Source organism: Prunus dulcis, chromosome 6, assembly GCF_902201215.1.
Source record: "Prunus dulcis chromosome 6, ALMONDv2, whole genome shotgun sequence".
NCBI classification, from domain to species: domain Eukaryota; kingdom Viridiplantae; phylum Streptophyta; class Magnoliopsida; order Rosales; family Rosaceae; genus Prunus; species Prunus dulcis.
The window spans coordinates 5,826,178-5,842,044 of NC_047655.1; the positions used below are offsets into that span (position 1 = coordinate 5,826,178).

At 38.6% G+C, this 15,867-nt stretch overlaps 2 protein-coding genes across 6 annotated transcripts; one reads left to right on the top strand and one right to left on the bottom strand.

The window, feature by feature from the left end:
- The first annotated feature begins 865 nt into the window (after positions 1 to 865).
- Positions 866 to 6,976, top strand: LOC117629957. 5 transcript variants are annotated; one of them, XM_034362638.1, is made up of 8 exons: positions 866 to 1,010; positions 1,136 to 1,267; positions 2,102 to 2,526; positions 3,050 to 4,158; positions 4,258 to 4,554; positions 4,664 to 5,561; positions 5,693 to 6,347; positions 6,528 to 6,976. In XM_034362638.1, the coding sequence occupies exons 6-8, from the start codon at positions 5,505 to 5,507 to the stop codon at positions 6,683 to 6,685; spliced, it is 870 nt and encodes a 289-aa protein (XP_034218529.1). In that variant the 5' UTR covers positions 866 to 1,010; positions 1,136 to 1,267; positions 2,102 to 2,526; positions 3,050 to 4,158; positions 4,258 to 4,554; positions 4,664 to 5,504; the 3' UTR covers positions 6,686 to 6,976. The 5 variants fall into 5 exon arrangements, with proteins under 5 accessions (XP_034218529.1, XP_034218531.1, XP_034218533.1 ...); XM_034362640.1 differs by having other exon boundaries at positions 5,321 to 5,561; positions 6,528 to 6,815; XM_034362642.1 differs by having other exon boundaries at positions 5,438 to 5,561; positions 6,528 to 6,815.
- A 430-nt stretch (positions 6,977 to 7,406) lies between these two features.
- Positions 7,407 to 8,231, bottom strand: LOC117629959 (probable histone H2B.1). The gene has a single exon (XM_034362646.1). It carries the CDS (start codon positions 8,116 to 8,118, stop codon positions 7,672 to 7,674), a length of 447 nt encoding a protein of 148 aa, XP_034218537.1. The 5' UTR covers positions 8,119 to 8,231; the 3' UTR covers positions 7,407 to 7,671.
- Between the last annotated feature and the right edge of the window lie 7,636 nt (positions 8,232 to 15,867).

A 15,867-nucleotide genomic window follows, 5' to 3' on the forward strand; every position in this document is an offset into this window, starting at 1 on the left:
AACATGCCTTGTACTACCTGACTGGGTATTTGGCGTCCATTAAGGGAGAGGTGCTAGATACCTTGAGCTTATACCCTGGAACCACGTGCACGTAAATCGAGAAAAAACTTGTCATGGTCCTCTCAAATGGAAACGCTTCCTTCTCCGGCACCATTGAAGCTCTCAAAAGAGCTTATTATCAGACATTCCATGTGTCAAATTCTTCGATTGAAGAAACGTCCCCATGCTCAAACAAATCCTGGCCTAATTATTTTGTTGTACATGTACATTCACTAAAAGTTCTTCTAATCGTGGGGCTAATTCATTTTTTGTGTAAAAAAAAAGTCTTATATAGCATTAACAACATTATACTTAAGGTGGAAGAGGGGAAAAAAAATACAATTTGGGGCCAATAGCTTATACTTGGCCTTTACTGAAACTGCCAGTGTTGTGAAGTTGGAGAATAACTTGTATATCATAAGATAGCATTGTTCTGATATTTCAAACCGATTACATTTTGTCACACATTATAAGAATTTCACATGACAGACACAATTTAATTTAACGTCATAGGGGGGATATGCAAATTTTTATCCTAAAGTTTGGCTCTTTTTATGACAAAACAGTACTTTTGTGCTTCCTTGGGTTCAATCCATTACTTTGACTTGAGTAACAAATACTTTTTTATTAGTGCACAATTACATTTCCGTAAATGCCTTTGTAACTTTTTAAAAAAAATCGTATTTAAAATGAAAAATATAAAAACAACAATTCAACACAAAGATGAGAAGAGATGACACCCATTTCCTATACAAAGATTGGGCCCACAGCTATTAAATAATTTCGTACACTGCCACCGTCATCAACCCCTGCCAACATCAGATGACGTCCCCAAAAAATGGGGTTTCATCCTTAATCTCTGTCATTGCGGCTAATTTTGAAGGGGGATGCTCCATTCCTCAAGCAGAGCTCCTCCCTCTAGCTCATCCATGTTTTTTTTACTTGTGCTTGACTTTGTATCCATACACAACGTAATGTCAAACACTTTTCCATTATCAGAACAAAGAATTCAAATAAGCAAATAGTTTTATTTTATTTAGTGTCTAGTGATTAACTCAAAGTTGTTCTTTTTTCCTTTCTGTTGATAGGTTGATAGGTTGATAGGTTGTTAACTTGCCGTTCAACCTGTGGTGCTTTGTGCTGTTTCAACCTCCTGGCCTTAACTTGTTCGACGTAATGTCCCAGAGAGATTGTTTTTTATTCGGCCTGACTCCCTAACACCTTTGAGGTATGTTTGTTCAAACTCTAGATGTATAGTGTGGTGCAGTACATGTTTTTGGCGGGAAATTACATGAACTCAAATTATATGTTTATAAAAAGATCAAAGTGTGTTTCAAGTTGATCATGATATTTTAATTTTTAAGTACCTTATGGTGTGCTTACTTGGGTGGTGTGATTCAAGGTTTAACAGGTCAACTTTAGAAAGCACAAATCACTTCAAATAGAAGCAAAAAAGAGAAGTTTTATGTTTAAGAAGACGTAGGCAATTCCTAATAACTATTTTTACTTTTGCAATTATATCTAATGATATATATTCTTTGTAGTCCTTTATATATCTCGTGCATTGAAAATGGTATCACCAAAAATATAATTTAAAATTTCAATTAATAAATATATTCTTCATTTTTAATTTTTAATCGCCTTTGATTTTCATATTGCCAAATGCAAAGGAAGAAAAAGACAGCTCTCTGTTTAACTTATCACTAAGAAAGGCAAAACTGGCCCCTCCACGACCACTCTTACCAGCTACCATTTGTGCTTTTGTCTTTTATTTTCCTTTGCAATTGCGTGATTTATGACTCATAGAAACAAGCGGCAACACTGTCCTTAATTTATTTGCTTGACCAATACATTCACCACCTCCTTCTTTACACGGTATCTTGGCCATATACGAAGTAGGAACTCAAGATGTAGCCTTAAATTCCACTCAGACTCAGAGACACCAGCAATTAAAAAATGATTTACTATTTTCTGTGATCATGGCTCGATTTGGGGAACAAGAAGCCTCCTCTTCCAGTTCTTCTCCCACTCGATGTTGTTATAATGTGTTCTTGAGTTTCAGAGGCGAAGACACTCGAAGGGCTTTTACTGACCAGCTCTACACAGCCTTTGTGGAGTAAGGCTTTCCCACGTTCCGAGATGAAGAAGAACTTGAGAGAGGAGAAATATTAAGCCAGAATTTGAGAAAGCCATCCAACAGTCACGAAGTTCTGTCATTGTATTTTCAAAAGACTACCCATCTTCCAGATGGTGCCTTGACGAGCTTGTCTTGATCCTCAAACAGAAGAGGATCTCAGACCATGTAGTCTTACTAGTCTTCTACAACGTTGATCCTTCCCACATGAGGCACCAAACATGAAGTGTTGGAGAAGCATTTGCTAGGCATGAAGAAAATCAGCAATCACCGAACAAGGTCAAACAATGGAGGGCAGCACTAAGAGAAGTTGCAGATCTAGCAGGGATGGTCTTACAAAACCAAGCTAATGGGTAACTTCATTCCAACTATTCCATTTTTTATTCAATTATTTTATATATATCTTGAATTAGATATTATAATTCATCAACTCTGCTGATATTCCTGTGTCTCCAAAATACTGAATACGTCTAAAAGGACTAAAGAGTAGTATACTTCTATCATTATGATGGAAGAATGAAAGGCTAATTAATAATTCAAAGTTGAATTTGAAAAACTTCTACAACATATATAATTAAGTCAAGGTGCCTGATACGATGACAATCACTTTAAATGAGATCAAAAGCAAATTATAGTTCAATGATCCGTAGGCATTAGATTCCCCATTTACACACATTGTATTGCACTATCAGTTAAATTTTCAATAGTATGTGCTATTTTTCTATCCCCAATATCATGTATTGATAATCCCATTGTTCCTAGTACATTATTTGAAAACTTTGACATGTTATTTGCATGAGACTTTGTAATTTAATTATTTGATATCATGACATGTTATAAATGTTACTTATTTTTCATTTTGATTGCATTTCTTAGGTACGAGTCAAAGTTTGTCAAGCAAATTGTTAAAGTGGTTGACGAAAACTAAGTCGCATGCGCACACCCTCTATAGTTGCATCCTACCCGATTGGAATTGATTCTCGAGTCAAATATATTAATTCATGGTTAAAAGATTGATCAGCTAATGTTGGTATAATTTTAGTTAATGGGATTGGCGGAATTGGAAAGACTACCATTGCGAAATTTGTTTATAATTTAAACTTAGAAAATTTGAAGGAAGTTGTTTCCTTGAAGATGTCAGAGAAACTTCAAGACAACCCAATGGTTTAGTGCAACTACAACTTCAATTTCTTTATCATATTAAGTGGAAGAGAAGTGAAAATACATGGTGTTAGTGAGGGAATAAATAAGATTAGAGATGCCATAATCTCTAAAAGAGTTCTTCTTGTTCTCGATGATGTGGATGATATGCACCAAATAAAAGCAATATTTGGGATGCTAGATTGGTTTTATCCAGGTAGTAAAATAATCATAACAACTAGGTATGCAGGGTTGCTAAGGGATCATGAACTCTCTACTTGCAAAGTTTACAACGTTGAAACTCTGAAAGCCAATGAATCACTGGAACTCTTCAGTTGGCATGCTTTTGGACAAGCCCATCCATGTGAAGATTACATGAAACTTTCAGAGATGATAGCAGACCGATGCAAAGGACTTCCATTAGCTCTTCAAGTTTTAGGATCTTCTCTATTTGGACGAACTATAGATGTATGGAAAAGTGCACTAGAGAAATTAAAAGCTATTCCAAATAATGAAATCCTCCAAAGACTCAGAATAAGCTACAATGCTTTACAGGATAACCCCGATGACCAAAATTTATTCCTTCACTTGCATGCTTCTTTGTCGGAAAGAGAAAAGATTATATTGTTAGGGTACTAGATGGATGTGATTTCTTCATAATTGTTGGCATTGAAAATCTTCTGGATAGATGCTTGGTAACAGTTGATGAAAATCAGAAGGTGAGTATGCATCAAATGATCTGTGACATGGGAAGAGAAATTGTTCACCTAGGATCAAAGGAGCCTGAGAAGTGTAGTAGATTATGGAATGATACGGATTCCTTCAATGTATTGAGAGAAAAGAGTGTACGAATCATTCTCTTCTTATGTTTATGCATGCATTTTTTCCTTTTGGGGCCTATATATATTGCTGCTTGTTTATCCAAATGTTTCTTTTTTTATTAGGGTACAGAAACCATTGAAGGCCTTGGCTTGGATATGCATATGCACTCGGTAAACACTCCTTGGGGAGATTCAGATGAGATGGTCTTTAAAACTACTGCATTTGCAAAGATGCCCAAACTAAGACTACTCCATCTTAGTCATGTACGATTTAAGGGATGCTATGAAGAATTTCCGAAAGGATTAAGGTGTTGGCTTGAATTTCCTTTGAAATCTCTACCCAGTGATCTTCCTTTAGAGCGCTTGGTTTATCTAGAACTGCCTCATAGTAACGTGAGACAGGTGTTTAAGGGAATAAAGGTATGCTACTCCACACTTATCCATTATCTTTTGTTTAAGATGGTTTATGATTAATTTTACCTGTATAAGATGTAACTCCACACCTTCTTTCTTTGTTTTTCTTTCACAGTACCTTCCCTCTTTGAAGAACGTTGATCTAGGTCATTCCCATTGCCTTACTGAAATCTCTAACTTCTCGCTGGTCCCCAATTTAGAAAGTCTTGTTCTTGAAGATTGTTCGAGCTTGGTTGATGTCCATGAGTCCATTGGAAACCTAAATAGACTAGTTTACTTGAATTTGAAAGGTTGCAAAAAGATTAGGAAGCTTCCAAAGAATCTTTTTAATCTCCAGTCACTTGATACACTTCCTCTATCTGGCTGCTCAAATGTCAAATCTCAATGAGTTTTGGACAGAATTGGGGAAGATGAAGTCTCTAAAAGTGCTAGAGGTAGCCGAAATTCCAATAAGTCAAGTGTTCATGACTACCACTGGAGAGGTCAAACCACGCATAGGGAGAAATTTAGAAAGTTTGTGGTCTTTCTTACCACGTTGTTTAGCACATTTAAGCATCAGGAGTTGCAGTCTTTCTGATGAGGCTTTTCCCAAGGATTTTGGTCACCTACACTCATTAGAATTCTTAGGCCTAAGCAAAAATCCAATTCGTGGCCTACCACATGGTGTCCGAGGTCTTAGGGGGCTTGTTCGACTCGTTATTACCCAGTGCTAGAGTCTCCAAACACTAAAAGGGCTACTGAGAGTAACAAATTTCCTTGTGGTTGATTGCAGTTTGTTGGAAAGAATAACGTTTCAATCAAGTTTGTGCGTACCTATAGAATTGCTTAGCATGCATAACCCCAAGCTAGTTGAGATTGAATGCTTATACAAGTTCGTACCCATTGCCAGATGTGATGCAGAAACCATCAAACTCTTGGGTTTGTGCAACTTGAAATTCAAGGGAATTACCATTTGAATGTTATTCCCAAGCAGGAATAGCATATTTGATGAGGTCTATAAGTATCACATCCAGGTGATTCTCTCTCTCTCTCTCTCTCTCTCTCTCTCTCTCTCTCTCTCTCTCTCTCTCTCTCTCTCATATATATATCACATGCAACATAAGATTTGACCAATGTTTTGATTTCTATGGCATGCATATGTTAGGTACTATATGAATATGGTATAATCAGCACGTTTCTTCCTGTGAATGTGGTGCCAGGACAATTCAGCCATAAAAATAGAGGCTCTTGTTCAATATCTTTTACTGTGCCTTGTTCTAACCTCAGGATTCGAGGCTTGAATATCTTCTCTGTATATACAGTCAATGATGGTGATTTAGATCCTGGTTATAGTTGTGACAAAATTAGTCCAATAGTCACCAAAGTCCATAATAAGAGCATGGGAATGAAGTGGATCTATGACCCGTCCTTAATCGGCTTTCCGGATTTAGGAGAAGACATGATATTCTTAAGCCATTGGAGTTTGGGGAATGAACTGAAAGGTGGTGACCAAGTCATAGTTTCAATGTTCATGAGATCTTTGTTTCAAGTGAATGAGTGGGGCATCCAGCTTGTACACGAGCAACACCAAGATCAAGAGAAGATGATTATGATTGCCCAACAAGACGACAACGCAGTTCCTTCTTTTCCGTCTGTCGTTTTTGGACGTTTGCCAGAATTTGAGATGATACCAAGAACATACTTTCTCTCCAATGGACCATTATCAAGGAGAACATTGACATTTGGGCATTGGAGGGAGTCGGATTTGTTTGATGACATATTTGGGGATGGGGACTCACACTACTCTGATGAAGAAACAGGTGTGTGTGTGTGTGTGTGTGTGTGTGTGTGTGTGTGTGTCTCTCTCTCTCTCTCTCTCTCTCTCTCTCTCTCTCTCTCTCTCTCTCTCATTTATATGTAATTTAGATCCACATTAATATCAAAAGTTTTGCTCTGATCCACGTTCTGGCTCTGGCATTAATTTGCATTTTGACGAACAGACAAACAAGTGCTGCAACAAGGTTCCAGAACAAAATCCAAAAGGTTGAACGACGAAGTAGGCTGCGCAAGTATCATGTCCTGTTCATGTTACGTGTCCTCTATGACAATACACTACTGGCAAGTTGTGCAACTTAGGATTATGGGCATGTATGATTAGGTTTTTTATGTTGTGTTTATCCCTGAACGCAAGAGTACATGTAGTTACCAGTCTTATAGGGTACCTACACCTGAGAAAGCAGACAGCGAATGTTGGAGGGAGGCATTTGCTCGACATGAAGAAAATCATCAATCAAGGTCAGACACTGTTGGAGAATACAATACAAATACAATTTTGGAATATCATTGAAAGTTGAGCTTCAATCTTTCTTTTTTTTCTTTATGGTCGTTTTCAATCTTGCTTAGAAAAACAATATTTGGTATACATATATGTTAACGCCTTTGTGAAACCCACAGAACCCATTTCCTGTAAATATTTTATACTAAGAAGTCATACATTTGACCAAGCCCTCCCTCGGCAGCACCAACGCATGGCGCCCATCGAAACTGTAATGTCGAAACCAAGGCAAAAAGTTGCCCCGCGGACAATATGGCTTGGGCGCCAATTGAAATTGCAAAGTTTAAAACCAAGGCAAAAAGTTGCCCGCCCAAAGTTTAAAACCACCATATGGGGGATTTCACATCGAGATCATATAGGTTTTTCCTTTTCAAATTCAACCAAAAACCAATTTGAACCAACCAATTGTTACTTTAAAACCTAATTACATGCAAATGAAGACATTGATTCAAGAAACATAGGGGCAAATGCAATGCCCCAAACCAATTTCATCAACCCAGGGGCATTGTTTCAAACACCATTAGAGCACAAAGATCCAACATCATTTACACGCCCAACTCCAGCACATGGGCATTGGAACCAAATTCACGTTACAGAAACCATCATTAAGTACATGGGTTTTCATTTCAAATTTGAGATCACAATATTCCAGGTATAATCCATGTGAGCACAGAATTCAGATCATATAAACCATAGTATTTCGTTGAAAGAACTGATAGTGAATTACATATCTACTAAACTAAACCCTTAATCTAAACACTTGACATCGAAAAACTACATATCCGGAACAGAGCAGAACCCACCACACTTCAAGAACTTGTAAACTTGGTCACCGCCTTAGTCCCTTCAGACACCGCGTGCTTAGCGAGCTCACCAGGAAGCACAAGCCTCACAGCAGTCTGGATCTCCCGAGAAGTAATGGTCGGCTTCTTGTTGTACCTTGCAAGCCTGGAAGACTCCTGGGCGAGCTTCTCAAAGATGTCGTTGATGAAGCTGTTCATGATGCCCATGGCCTTGCTGGAGATCCCAATATCAGGGTGAACCTGCTTCAGCACCTTGAAGATATAGATCTTGTAGGTCTCTACGCTCTTCTTCGATCTCTTCTTCTTCTTATCTCCGGCGGCGGCTCCGGCCTCCTTGGGGAGCTTCTTGCCGGCCTTGGGCTTCTTCTCGGCCGGGGCTTTCTCAGCCACAGTCGACTTCTTCTCCTCCGCTGGCTTCTTCTCGGCGGGCTTCTTCTCAGCTTTGGGCGCCATTGGAGTTGTGAGAGAAAAGTTAGGGTTTGGGAATTTGGGAGTTTTCGAAACGAAAGGGATGCGATTCGATTAGAGAGAACAGGGGATTAAGATGCTTTGTTTGAAAATCAAAGTAGTGGGATGGATTGTTTATATAGGTGAGAGTAGGCTTCTGTCATTGGTTAATTGCGGCTTCACGCGGATCGGTGATGTGGTTATTATTACTGGCCGTGGGATTGGGGTTTCGTACAGTTCGCGAATCGACGATTGAGATGTGTTGAATTCTTTAAGCGGGTTGGGGATGGATCGCTGAGTTGGCGTGCGAAGGGGCCGTGGATTATTTTTGCGTGAAGTAAATAATGGATGGTTAAGATGATGTAATTTATTCGGTGCGGGTCGATTCCGTCGCTGGGTTAGTTCTCATGTACCTATTGAAGTCTCACGTAATCTCTTACATAATTCTCATATAACTACACACACTTCACACCCTATTAGAATTGGTACATAGATTTTGTAACTATCCAATTACCAAATAAATACATAAAATCACAATTTGGCCCATGGGGCATCTCCAATCATAAAAATGGGCTAAACTTAAATTTCCTTCAATTATTTTACGAATTCTTGTCCATCTCATATTTTCTTATCTCAATCATATTATGAATCATTGTCCATCTCTCTTTATATCAACTTTATTGGATTCCCTCATCTTTCTCTATCTTTTTATATCTTCATTAAATTATGATAAGACATGTAGATTATCTCATTTTGTTATCTTTCCATTATTTAATGTGTGGGAATCTTTGTTTACCCTCAAGGACAGATCCATGCTTGGGCTAGAGTGGGCTCTAGCCCAGTGTTGACTTTAGAAAGAGACAAATTAGGCTTAGTTGTGTAAATTCAATTCAAAAAAAAAATAATAATAATAGCCCACATTTACAACCAAATACTTTAATACTTCAATTACTAAAGTTTCTTTTTCTTTCTCTATGTTCTTTGGTTTATTCAGCTTTTGATTTGGCTCAAATAATGTTTGTATGTCTCTTTGATTTTGTTTTTTCAAATTTATTGATGTTGCTTCTTTTGGAAAATTTGAAATATGGACCCTTCCTGGCTAAACCACTCCACTGAGCCAAAGCCCTTGAACTTCAAATTTATCTTCGTCTGATCAACTGAATTTTGGTTTTTCTAAGTTTTCTTTGTTTGTTGTAGGTTTCTTTGTTCACATATCTCTCTGAAAATAGTTTTTTTTTTTAATAAATGAATTCTGAAAATAGTTTTTAATTTGAAGGAAATATACTGAATTAGTAAAAAAGTATACCACTTTCATTAATCTTAAGGAAATATTGCTTTATATATATTTGTTTAAAAATAGGGCTTATAATTGATGCCAACAAAAAAAACAAAAAAACAAAAAAACAAAAAGCCCACCCCTGTAAATATTCCTAGGTCCGCCATTGTTTACCTTACTCTTTATCCCTTTGTATCTTATTCTGATTTCCTCTCATCTTCCTTTTCAACCTCGTCCCCTTGTTTATTTAATAAGAGTTATTCTATCCAACCAAACACACAATTTCCTTCAGTCTTCATAGATTGAAGATTGATGCCAATTGCCCCCCATCTTCATAGATACATACCCACCCTCTGCATAATGTCTCATTTTCATATGGTTTCCAATTGACACCTCTTTAGAGTTTTGGTAGCATATTCAACAACAAAGAAAGGAGAATGAAAACAAATAAGAAAGTGAGAAATGTTAAGAAATTGAACTTGGTGGATTATTTAACGAAATGATTGTTATTTATAGAGTTTTGAATGAGTTTGGGGGTTGAATTTGATTTAGATTAAGGCTTTTTATCTCCAAATGGTCCCTGAGGTTTGCGAAATTGTCACATTTCGTCCTTAAGGTTTTTTGTGTGACAATAATAGTCCTTAAGGTTGCATATATGCATCAATTTGGTCTCAATCGTTAACTTCTGTCAAATTTTCTATTAAGTTGCTGACATTGCACATATGCGGAACCCACACATCAATGATATAGAGCCACGTGGTGTTTTTAAAAAAAAATATCTTAAAACTTAAAATCCATTTAAAAAAATTTATTTTTTGTGTGGAAAAGCTCCAGTATGTATGAGGTTTTATCACAAAAGGCTTCGATGTTATTCGGAGTGTGTTGAGGCCCAAAAAATCCAAGGCTAGGCCCAAAAATATTCCTAGCCCAGTGCGATACCTTATTGAGAAAAAACCTGGTTGAAGCACATGAAAGTTCATCGTATGCGCTTGCACACATGCCATGCCAATCAAATAAGCAACACGTCATGCTACAAGCTTAAATGGGTCCAAGCCATGCAAATGCCCGGGGCTTACTGAGTGAGTTGTGGTATGGATGGTAACAAGTTTTTATGAGGCCCATTGATGAGCCAAGAAATAGAAGTTTTAGGCTGCTTGGGAGCCCCAAAACTCAAGTCCATTTCTTGAGCCCAAATATGTGGGTAAGCATAAAAGAGAGAAGAATTAGCCCAATACTTTAGAAAATTTTGGCCATCACCTTGATAAAATAGCATATCACCTTATTAAGATAGCCCATAACTTTAGGAAATTAGCCCATTCTCTTAATGGGCTGACCCATCACCTTAGGAAAGCTCAAGCAACCAAGAAGAAAATATTTGCAATCTCCAGCACATGGCTGGAGACAAAAGCCTCGACAAAAGCCAAAATTGCCTATGTATGTGAACTGCTGGGAGGCTCCAGCACATGGGCAAAGCAAACCTCAAGGCAGATAGTTCAAAAAACTAGAGGATATTGGCGCTCGCAGGAGAAAAGGCAGCCTTCAAAATAGCTAAAGTTATCTATCTCCTTTCTTTACCAGACCTTGCCATGAAATAGGGGAGGAAAGAAGGAGAGGTGATAACCAAAGATAGGAAATCACCATTGAAGCAGCTGTGGGAAAAGCCTTTAGAGTTCCCAAAAATCTTATCTTGGTGTGTTTGGACAGAGGAAAATTGCATAAAAGATGATGAATCGAAAGGAGAAAATAAAAAGGGAGACACAACACATATCTGGATAGCAAGCTTTATCTCTCACCTTTGAAACCTTTGCAATATTGAGCCCCATCCTTCCATCTCTCCCCATTTTCCCTTTTGGTAAACTGTTCCAAAGCTTGGCAGAGTTTTCGTCGAGCTGCCGGAAACTACTCAGCACACCCAATATACCATCATCCCTCTCTCTCTTTAACAAACCCACTTAAAATCCCTTCCCTTTCTCCTTAGTTACCTTGTTTCTCATAGGAACTCACAGCTCTCTCTCTTTAATGCTAAACTCATGATTGCTTTGCTTCCATGCCACAAGCCTCTCATGCCAAGCTAAGAATTTATCTGTAAGCGACTGTTAGTTTTGCTGGTGAAGGTAACTAAGGTGCTTCCTAAGGCTCAGCTACACTTTCGAAGCATTCTTGGGGTCTGATTCTTGAACTCAAACCTAGGGGTAATTTTCACACATTTGGCTCTTTACAGCAGCCTAGGCCCACAGTAGCTGCCGGAACGAAAAAGCCCCTATAGAGTGGAACCACTTATTATAAGTTGTAGTTTATTTAGTCAAGTTTAAGATGTGAGACTTTATATTTTTCCACACGCCCCCTTACATAGGACCACCACACACTGGCGGACCTAGAAATTTTTTAGCGGATGTGCAATATTGACTAAGTATGAAAAATGGTTTTTCGGAACAATCATTTTCTCAAGATAATTTTTGGCGACTTTTATTCCTTACACATCAAATAAGAAAACTTGATTTTATGGGATTTTAGTATGAAATATATATTGACTTAATGAGCCATCATTTGTAGCCTAAATCGTATTTTGCACTAAAATCGATTTTTCATATTTCGATTCGGTGGGAATTTGATTTTCTAGTATTGTAGTGGTCTTTTGTTCTAGCAACCTAACAAATGGGCTTGGGCTGCTGTAAGAGAAAGACAAACAAAATTCCCCTGTGTCTGAATTCAAGAACCAGGCTTCAAGAGAGTTTTTGAAAAGTTTGTGAAACCTTAGAAAAACACCTTGCATTCCTTTCACCAATAACCAAATGAACGTGACAGATTAATAATATGGCTTGGCTTGAGAAGCTTGTGGCATGGGAGCTAAGCCTTGACAAGTTTAGCAGTAGAGAGAAAAAACATGAATTTCTAAATGAAACAAAGGCTTAAAATAAATGGAAAGAGAGATTTGGTAAGATTTTTGACTATGGAAGAAAGGGAGAGATAGAAGCAGAGAATGAGATGTCTTGAGTAAATTTTCAGTTGATCGACAAAAGCTTAGTCGTGCTTTGGATGATTGTGTTTTGCTGGGTAGAAGCAGCTCCCTATTTATAGACACTAGAACCCTTAATTTTATCACAACCTTCCCCACCATTTTCCTTCGCTTTCTTCCATTCACTCTTATTTGGTGAATTTTTCTCAGCCTTAGCGCATAGGCGCCAAGCCCTTTGGGGTTCCAAGGTATTCATGCAGCTGGACTTCTCCATATGGGTGAGGCGCCACCCACTTTTCTTCTTGGTTTTCTATTTAGAGCTTGCAGAGGAATGGATGAGGCATTTGCCTAATGGGTATTCCTCCTACACATATGAATTACCTTCGGTATTTGCAATGGCCTCTATTTGACTCTATTATGAAACTTTGATAGTGGTTGGACACGATGCTAGATATTTTATTAGGCACTGCGCTGGGCTTTCTTCTAAGGTATTGGATCTTTAACATCTTTCTTCCAGTGGGCTTGTAAGTTTGATTTCGTCAAGCTGCTGGAAGTAGTGTATTTACTTTATTTTCGACAATGTGCTGGATGTCTTAGTTGCTGTGGGATTTTTCTAAGTGTTGCAGACCATTGGATATTCTCCTAAGGCATTGGGTTACTTTTCTCTCTTCATGCTTACCCATATGTTTAGGCTCAAGAAATGGGCTTGAGTTTTAGTGCTCCCAAGCAGCCCAAAACTTCCATTCCTTGAACCTTCAATGGGCCTCATGAACGCTTGTAACCATCCATACTACAACCTGCTCAGCAAGCCCTAAATATTCGCGTGGCTTGGGCCTACTTGAGCATGTAGCGTGGCTTGGCATTATAATGGCGATCATTTTTCCTAGCATTGCGTGTTTATTTAGCATGTTTGAGTTCCATGGTGTGGTAATGGGTTGTGACCGTGCTAAATAGCATTTTAACAGGTCAGTGAACGTGGGTTTACAGAGCCTGTACGTTTTCACGAGCTTGTTTTGACCCTTCTGCGTGGCGGGTTTGCGTTTTTGCTTGGCATGGCATGTGACCCATAATTTGCATTTTTGCTTGACAAATTCTCATATACCCCAGTTGGGCTTCTTTCTCAGTTAAATATTGCGCTAGGCTAGAATTAAGCTTGGGCCCAGCCTTGGATTTTTTGTGCCCTAACAAGTATTTTTATTTGAATCCAAATTGAGGGTACTTCCTTATTTACATTGTAAACTTAAGTAAGTGGAGTAATATAAAAATAAACGAAAGTAAAAGGACAAAGACATTTCCTTAAATGTTGAAAATGGAAATAAAGTAATCCGTACACCAGTTGAGCAAAAGGGAAATTTGAAGCATTTACAATGGTTTTTCTGGCTAGAGGAGGTGCACACCTCCTTGCTCCTTAATAGGTCCGCCACTACCACCACATAGTGGGCCACACGTGGAGCCAAGTCCACATCGAAGTTAATCATCTGGGTCTATGTGCATCGAAAGTAGTTTGAATCGGAGTCGGCTGGGTCAATGGCAATACCCAGTCAATATGTGGCTGGTCTGGGTCAAGTCTAAGTCTGTATCAGGGCCCTACTTTGATACCATGTTAAATTTCAGAGAGATGGGTATGCGGCCCACTACAAGCAACATTGATATTGTATCTAACTTAACAACCTACAAAGCCCAGTAAGTGTAGAGTTTTATCACAAAAGGCCTCAATGTTATTAAGAGTGAAATCACTTATTACAAATTTTAGTTTATTTAATCAAGTTTCCAACGTGAAAATTTATATTATTCAACAATTCTACCTTACACCAAGCCTGACACGCGACCCAATGCCCAGCTTCAATTTCATGTTGTTGTTTTGAGTTTGTCACTACCTTCTCCTTGACAAGAACGAGCAAAAGACCAATCATGGTCCTTACATTTGGGGTACGAAATGCCGCTGCATCATAGAGAAGAAAAGAGGGAAAGAGTGCAGAGGGAGAGATGGTAGACATTTGTTTAATTTGCCATATTAAAAAAAAGACAAACTACAGAAAACCCCCCAACCTATAAGGTCATTTACGAGTTCATACCTGATTTTGGGGACATTTACTAGTACATATTCAACGTCACGAAAACCCTACAATTTGCCTCATCCGTTAGCGAGATCGTCAGAAAATACATTATCTGCCTACATGGCATATGTGGGACTCATTTTTTAATTAACGTGGGATTCCACGTGGACAAAAAACTAGCATTAGACTTGGAATTGGAAGGAATCCAAACACTAGCATTAGACTTGAATTTCCAAGAAGGAACCATAAAACACTCTGAAACTCAATCCTTTAATCAACCCAAATCCAAACAGAGGCATAAAATGATAATGAACGGAAAATGTCAGTGATTTGGCCGTCGATCTCCGCCACCTCTTCGCTGATTGCAAATTACGGATCCATCTCTCCAATAAACAACAATCAAATCAAATCCTTCAGATAATCACAAAAACTCAGATTCTGGGAAGTTCCTCAATAAAATCCAATCCCCAACCGAATGAAAAGGGCCGAATCCTTCGCATTGCGGAACGCCACAATATTCGAACTACTGAACCACCCAACCCGCAGAGGATGGAAGGAAAAGAGGAAGCTATCCAGATCCAAACCCTCCTTGATCTGTTCACCTCTAACCTCCACAACTTCACCATCTATCTAAGCTTCTTCGGGATCCTTCAACCAAACAAGAGATCCAACCATTAAACTCATAGCAGCAGCCTAAAAAGCAAAGAGTCTCATTTGTTAACATATGGAGCGAACTATTAGAATGGTAACTGAGCAACATCAAACAAACAAATAACGACATGTGCCACTTAGTACCAACAACAATACCCAAAGTGCAAAGGACAGATTTTCTTTCAATTTTCAAAACCAAGAAACTTCATAATTAAGTAGAAGAATTGGTCTATGTAAACTTGAGACCTTCCACATATACATGTATCTAATTATAGCTAACCTACCACATATACATGTATCTAATTAATGAAAGAATCTGCTGGCATTTAAATCTGATTTCCTTTGACATCCCCCCTCAAATTGATGCTGGTAAATCGACAAGCATCAATTTACTAACGAGGAAATGATGGCGCTGACGTGGCATGGATTTGGTGAAGATATCGGCAATTTGCAGAGTAGTGGAGACATGTGGAAGGGTGATAACCTGATGATCATAGGCTTCTCAGATGGAGTGACAGTCAACCTCGATGTGCTTGGTGCGTTCGTGATAGACGGGGTTGGCTGCAATTTGGATGGCACTTGTGTTGTCAGCATGCAGTGGAGTAGGATGAAGTGGACTGAACCCAAGCTCTGTGAGGAGACCACGTAGCCAAATGATCTCGGAGCACGCAGCAGACATGGCGCGATACTCTGCCTCAGTGGATGATTTGGAGACGTGGTCTTGCTTCTTGCATTTCCAAGAGATGAGGGCATCACCAAGAAACATACACCAGCCAGTAGTAGATCTCCTGGTGTCTGGGCAACCAGCCCAATCA